At 39.4% G+C, this 7,367-nt stretch overlaps 1 protein-coding gene across 1 annotated transcript; it reads left to right on the top strand.

Moving 5' to 3' along the window:
• The first annotated feature begins 391 nt into the window (after positions 1 to 391).
• Positions 392 to 6,115, top strand: LOC105049471 (uncharacterized). The gene is made up of 2 exons (XM_010929127.3): positions 392 to 752; positions 5,736 to 6,115. Exons 1-2 carry the CDS (start codon positions 564 to 566, stop codon positions 5,925 to 5,927), a joined length of 381 nt encoding a protein of 126 aa, XP_010927429.2. The 5' UTR covers positions 392 to 563; the 3' UTR covers positions 5,928 to 6,115.
• The last annotated feature ends 1,252 nt before the right edge of the window (positions 6,116 to 7,367 follow it).

Below are 7,367 nucleotides of genomic sequence, written 5' to 3'. Positions count from 1 at the left end.
ATGTAGTCCAATCATCATCTTCATGAAGACCCATGAACACTTAATTGCTGTGTGAAATTAGTTTAAACACCAAATTTCATCAATTATCTTATTTATCAGATCAGAAGAGGAGTTGTGTTTTGATAAGAACAAAAATTCAAGGAATATCTTATTTATCAGATCAGAAGAGGAGTTGTGTTGTGATAAGACAAAATTTCAAGGATACAATAGTCATTTCATACTTACAGTTTATGATGCTAGAGCTTGAATGGATGTACAGACCATATTGCAATCAATGCATAATATCTAAGGTCTAATTATAAAAAATTAAAATATTTAAATATAAATATAAGTCGTAAGGGTCGACTTGGTCGGTTTACTCAAGCACCGCCGCGCCGGTTCATCATGGAAAAATCGAAAAACCAAAAAATATTCGCCCACGAGCCATCCATTCCCCCCTCTCTTGACCGTACCCTCTCGTTCCAGGATTACAAGAGAGGAGGGCGAAGGCGGAAAGAAGCTCTTGTTCGGCTTCTTCTTCATTTCCCCTCGCGCCTGGGAAAGAGATAAATCTCCTCCGTCCGATGGCATCTTCGTGGTGCCTCTCCTCCGCCACCGCCCTCGGGTACCCTTCGCCGGCGGTGGTCCGCCAGAGAAGCGGATGTGGCCTCCTTCTCCCCCCGCTTCGCCAGTGGGGCAAGAGGAGTCTCGTGGTCTGCATGGCCCCGGAGGAAGAGAAGATGACCCGCCGTTCCCCTCTCGATTTCCCCATCGTACGTCTTATCCCCCTTCCTTTCCACTCCGTTCCATAATCTTTTTTTACGCAATGGCAAAACTTTATCAAGTCCTGTTTCGTTCTGTCTTTTGACAAATACTCTGCGAGAACCGGTCGGCTTTCTGATTCGATTGTCATCACGAATAGCTGCCTGGTTATTTTAGTTTTAAGGGCCAATTTGTATAGCGGTCGATGCTGGAGTCGATCTAGTTGGAGTTAGCTTTTCCAATTCCTTTCTTCTGTTTCGGGCGGCATGCGTGAATCCACGTTTTCAGCCTTTGCTTTATTAATTTCTCCGAGGAAAGGAATTTATGTATGTTAGGGTTTTAAGCCAACAAGGGATTTGTGGTTCTAGGGTTCGATATGCAAGGAATTCTGCAGCTCTCATTCCTGACCTGCTCTTACCAGTCCGTTATAGATGGGAATGCACATGCTTGATACGGAGATGCTGATTCAGAGAGCAAAGAGAAAAGGAATAGAAAAAAAGATCTGGTTTTATGGACTTTAGTTTGTTAAGACTGGACTGAAGGCTTTTTATGGGGTTTAATTTGGTTCTATATCAAAGAAACGAAGTCTTGGAGGGGAAAAAAAAAAAATCTGAAAGAGCATGAGAAGAATATAGCAGTAGAGGGGATGCAGCGAACCTGCCTCGAAGAAATGGAAAAACAAAAGGGAGAAAGCACCATAAATTTCATTTATTTTACTTTCCTTTTACCACCGAGGGTACTCCTTCATGTTATTAAACTAACTAACGCTAAACTCTGAATGGTTGTTTGGAATTTGAACAATTAACTTCCTCAGATTTTGAGCCATCTATAAGTCATCCTAATGAACATTTATGATAATTAGAAATAATTTTTTTATCTTTTTGATGTTAAGGGAGCAAATAGCCACGGTCATTATTGAAGAGTAAGAGGAAAAGAAGAGGTACATCTAAGCAAGTTAGATAACTAATCGTTATCATTGTAACAATTAGATAAACTAATTCAAGGTCGGTACTTTGGACATCTCTAGCCACCTTTCAATAATTGCTATCTTTCTTAACCCAGGCCTCGTCAAAGTTGCTTTTTACAAATTTCATCCATGTTACCCCTTTTTGAGTAACATAGTAGGAGATTGGGGGAAAATACCCCACCCAAACTGTTATCAAAGAAATGATGACATTACAAGAACACTCCATAAGGGTGGGAAGAAGTTGCTTTGCTAAGATATGATCATGTTGACTAACTCACTTTAATTCTTCATCTATTCTTACCAATATTTGTTGTGCATGCGTAAGATATGCTTGTTGTTTCTTTTCAACTCAATTTTTGTTCATAAAACTCACATTATTTCTCTATTCATTTTTTTAATTATATCTATCATAGCTTTAGCACAAAAACAGTTCCATAATTTTGTAATCTATGAATATCCGTTTCGGCACTATTTATGGCCAGTAGCCTAATCCATAGTTCATACAACTTTATTTGTTGAAATGCCATGTATCAAAATCCTGTCATCTAGATTGTATGCAACAACCAATGCAACTCTTGGTTTTATCTACTCGATTAATTCTGTTAGATATGATTTAGTTCGTCTCTTTGTTATTTCTGAAGAATGGGCTCAAATTCCAGAAACTATCACTACTATGGCGTTCCTTTGCTTCAAATTTCTTAATATTTTTAAGTATGCATAGTTTTGTAGCACTTGTTGAGGAAGAAGTAAATCATATCTGCTACTCTGAATGTCAGAATCTTAGTAGTTGATGGTCTAGATAATTGTGATCATATGATGATTGAAGGTCAAATGCCATATTTTATGTACTATGCTCAAGCCCTCCACTTGAGCTGATCAATAGGAGGATAATTGTGATGATGTGGTGACCCACATCGTCCCGCTTCTACTGCATTTCTCCAATTTCACTATTATCTCAAAAATGCTTCTTCTTCTTTTTGGGAGGGTGGGAGTGTGCAGACTTTAGGGATTTGGGAATACTCTTAGAATTCTCATTGTAGAAGCATTTTAGTTTTTATATTATTTTTTATTGTACAATAACCATTTTCTTTCACTTGCTTAATATCTGCTTCAGTAACGTACGTTAGGCTACATCTCATCTTCAATTTTTCAATTACTTCGTGATCTTTATTAGACCAAGAAAATTGTTAGGACAAGGGTTTTTCATTTTTGAGCTTAATATTGGTGACATTTTTTTGGAGATTATGTTTGCATAATTTCAAGCATCAATAATAACCCTGCAAATCTGCTATCCACGGTAGGATTGGAATGGCCGGATTGGGTTTTATATAGCCTGACCTAAAAAAATTTCGGGCTTTAGGTAGGTCAAGGCCCAAATTTTTTCCAAAATTCTTGTCCAAGCCTGAACCAAAGCTAAGCCTGAAGCTCAATTAGGTTGGCTATGTGAGGAGAGAGAAATATTGGGTGGAGCATGGAGGAACGAGGGGGGAGAGATCAGGTGGGATAGGGATCAGGTTAAAGAGAAGATAGGGGGAAGAGAGAGATTGGGAGTGAGAAGGAGAGAAAAAGTGGAGAGGGGAGAGAGCACGGTGAGAGAGTGGAGACATGGAGAGAGATCAGGAGGGAGAGGAGAGAGTAGAGAGGGGAGAGAGAATGGGTGGGAGAGATAGGCGAGAGGGGAGAGAGATGGGGGAGACAGAGGAGAGAGAGAGAGAGAGAGTAGAGAGGGGAGAGGGAGATTGGGTGGGAGAAGAGAGAAGAGGGATAGGATTGGGAGGAGAGAGGAGAGGAGGGGGAGGGAGAGGATGGGGAGGAGAGAGGAGAGAGGGGAAGAGAGATTGAGAGGGAGAGAGAAGAGAGCGAAGAGGAGAGAGAGAGATCTGGGTGGGGTTTTCTCAGGCATGCTTTTAGGCTCGGGCTTCAAGCCGGATTTAGATTGAGCCAAGCATTGATTCGAGTCTGATGCGAAATTACTTCAAGTCCTATTTTCATGACCAAGTCCAATGTGAGCTACTTGGGACCTAGCACATGGCTCAACCCAAAGCTTGCCTGGCCTCGGCCCACTTGCAACCCTAGTCCATGGTATTTATGTCCAAAATATCTGCTTTTTGATGTGTATTTGTTTGTTGTTGTATGAAGGTTCTTCCACCTCACCAAGTATTTGCAACATCTGGACAATCATCCTATTCAATTTTTGACTAAATTGGTTCACCATCGTATGTATACTCTACCTCCTCCTGACCATAATTTGTTTACATCTGTTGTGGTGGCAGAAGACTTCCTACAATTCCTTTGATATGTAAGTTTCCATTATGCATTTGAGAGAGTGAAACCTGTGTTACTACCTGAGGTCATTAGTGTCTGGATAAGTTGTGGATTCTGAAATAAAAGGAGAATAAGCCCCAAATATTGGTGCCCTTTGATCTTGCACCTGTATGAGATTTTTCTAAATGAGGCTGATTTCTCCTTCTGGCACGACCATGTTCCTGCTGCTGATTTGCTACCTTTCTTGTTTCAATGCATTCCTATAAGTGTAAGGGCATCTAGGACTAATTAGATTTGTCCTTCTGTAGGATTAGCAATCGTCTCTTCATCTACCTGAGATAAGTTGTCTCAAGCAATTCAATTGGTTCAATTTAAATTATAAATGGATTATCCCTTTTACAAAAGAGTGTAAAGTTGTTGACATATGGTTTAAGTTCTATTGAAGAGTAGAAAAGTTGTCATCCTAACTTTCTGTCATCTTTTCTCAATTTGTGTACTTCTGTTTTCCCCTTTAGATATCAACCTTACTTCCAGCAACCGGCTACTCTACCTTTTTACCGATTGTAGTGAGATTCACAATGCAATCCTGTTGGTACGATACCTTTTTAAGTTCAAACATATGCTCAGCAATGCTGAGAAAATTTATGAACTAGTAGCCTTGTAGCATTGTGTCCAAGAAGATTAACAACGGTGCTTAAATATTTACAGATTTGTATCATGGAGCAAGTAGATGATATGGGTGAAGCTAGTTTCCTACCCATCAATATAATGTGGTGGGGTTGTACTTTTGCCAATCATTGGATAACATCACAATTTATCCTCATATTTCAACATTACAATTGACCATGCTGTTGTGTCCTATCCTGTCTATGTTTGCATCCATTGGCCTTGAAGTTCATGTTTCCTCTGTATACTAAGGTGAATATTTGCTTGAATGACAAACTACTGTATTGCAACTGGTCAGTCTCTTGCTGATCTAATTTTTGTTGCTGGTATGCAGGAGGGAAAAATTTTAAAGGAAAAATATAAGGTGAAGATATCTGAGTTGATGTCCATACATGTCCAAAAAAATATGAAGCTGTTTGTGATACTGATGATACCAAAAACCTGCAGCTGTCTTCTCTTTGTCGGAGAGAATTGTAAGAAGATACTGCTGGCTAACCATTAAAAAAGTGTTGCTTTTGGCATTTGATGCCTTGAAGGATCGCAAAAGCTCATCATACGAAGCTTATAGACTTGGGCTCTTTGCTCCTGTATTACCTAACGTCTTTCTTCTTTTCTCATGAACTACCTGAGAAAAATATCACCCAACACCAAATAATTGACGACAGGTACTGGGACCTTTCTGGTAGTGTCTTCCTAGCACCTGATAGGGAAGAAAGGAGCTATGGCATCGTTCTGTTTAAAGGTTGTCCCTGAAAGGGAATATTTCATTAAACTCTGGATAAAATTCTTCAAATTTGTAAATTTGATAAGTGCCAAATTGAACAGAGATGTTGGTCCTTATTCAACACACCAAGCATCCCCTCAGTCATTTGCCTTTCATTTTCGCCATTCTTGATGTGTAAGTGTCATGAAATATGTTGAGAAGTGGATTGACTTTAATTTTATTGGCTCAATGTGCTGATTATGCAATTTGTTGGAAATCTAACAAAATTTTCTGTGCATCGGACATGCAAAATTCCATGTGTTTAATACTTTGCACAATGTTTTGTTCTTTCATGGATGGGAAATCACCTGTTTGCTCGAATATTTATTGCAGGAGTGGGAAAGGCCCAAGCCTGGCAGGAGACCTGATATATTCCCGCAATTTAGCCCAATGAAAACCCCATTGCCAACTCCTTTGCCAGCAGACCCTCCTGAAGAGGATGAGGAAGAGGAGGAAGAAAAGAAAGAGGAAGAAGAGGAAGATCCTGATCAGGAAGATCCAGATAATCCGGAGAAGCACTCTTAGATAAAATAGCATGCTGGTGACCAGCAATATATACTTTATGAGGAAGATTTCTTTTTACTGTCACAGTGGGGAAGGCTAAATCTGCATCCTTGTGTTAGCCAGCCATCTAGCTGCCAACTTTCAGCTATCGTTGAGCTATTACCATATGTAAAAGTATATTAATATCAAAATTTTAGGTTTTGCCCAAACATGTATCTTTATCAATTAGATTAGGAATGTTTATTTTCTTTCGTTTGAATTTACTTTTTGTCAGCACAAATAGGTTGCCAAGGGCAAAGCAGATATTATTCCGGAATTAGAGTTACTGATGTGCACTAATTGAGGTAAAGTCAGTAATCTCATCAATCTTAGATGTAACCAATACCAAGATCAACCAAGGTTTGGGCTCACCAGGATACGATATGGAAGGCTGAAGAACTAGAGTGATTGTTATACTCGCCTAACCCTCAGAAAGATTGTTATACTCCTTTTGGTCCAATGTGTGTTGACTGAGATGTATAGAAAAATGATTGACCATGACAGTGCGTTGGTTTTAATATTGAGCTATTTAAAAACTTTGGAGTAGCATGGTAAAAGTGATAGATCTTGGCAGATAAAATACTGCATCAGCCAATGTGTTGTGGATACAGTTTGTGTTGACCAGGATCCGGAGTCCATGTTCCGATACCATATTTGGTATTCCTAATGCTGATAGAGACAGTTATCTTGCTGAGGTGGTAGCCGGGCAAACAGTGCAAAAAGACAATACACTGATTTAGCATTCTTTTAATATATAACTCTTTAGTTGGTTCTCTTATGAGCTGCAAATCACTTTCTTTTTTATTTGTGCGGATATCTGTTACTATATGTTTCTATATGCTTTGATAGTGTCCCTCTTACATGGTACTTGGGTTTATATCCTTGCTGCTGGCACATTATGCTTTCTTACATTGTGTCTCTGTACTCATCAGTTGCAAGGTTTCTTTGTATTTAACCTGATCATTTGCAGCGCGAGGTGCTACAGGGGGGTACAAATCAATCTCCACCAGGTTCTGTTCTGGTTGTTCTATTCTTCCCAGTGTGATGCAAAGGTGTTACTGTTAGCTGTAACAATGGAGCTTAGCCATCACTATGCCACATTTCTTCAGCTCATATGCCTGCAACCTTCTCTTTATCTTACTATGGGATTACATATCACATTATGTCCTGCAGTAATATTTGGGGTTTGTTTTGTTCTTATTCTCCAGGTAGTTTATTCTCTTTGTGGGCATCCTTATTTTATATGGCAGAAGCTACCTATGTGGAGATGGATTGCTTTTCACATGTTTAATATCCGTTGGGCGTGTAGCGAGTTCATAGTTATATATCTGGAAGCAACATTCAGTTGTTTAGGCATACCCACTGACTACTAAATGCTATGCACAGTTCTTACATTACATATTCTTAAACAGGGGGCTATTC

The sequence above is a fragment of the Elaeis guineensis genome, chromosome 8 (genome assembly GCF_000442705.2).
Source record: "Elaeis guineensis isolate ETL-2024a chromosome 8, EG11, whole genome shotgun sequence".
In the NCBI taxonomy this organism is placed as follows: domain Eukaryota; kingdom Viridiplantae; phylum Streptophyta; class Magnoliopsida; order Arecales; family Arecaceae; genus Elaeis; species Elaeis guineensis.
Note: the sequence above shows the minus strand (reverse complement) of the source record. Positions and strands in the feature narration are given on the sequence as shown.

Bases quoted from the DNA above. Each gene is read 5' to 3' on its own strand.
- LOC105049471 (XM_010929127.3), top strand. From the start codon at position 564: ATGGCATCTTCGTGGTGCCTCTCCTCCGCCACCGCCCTCGGGTACCCT. The intron at 753-5,735 runs GTACGTCTTATC...TATTTATTGCAG, and splicing joins CCCCTCTCGATTTCCCCATC to GAGTGGGAAAGGCCCAAGCC.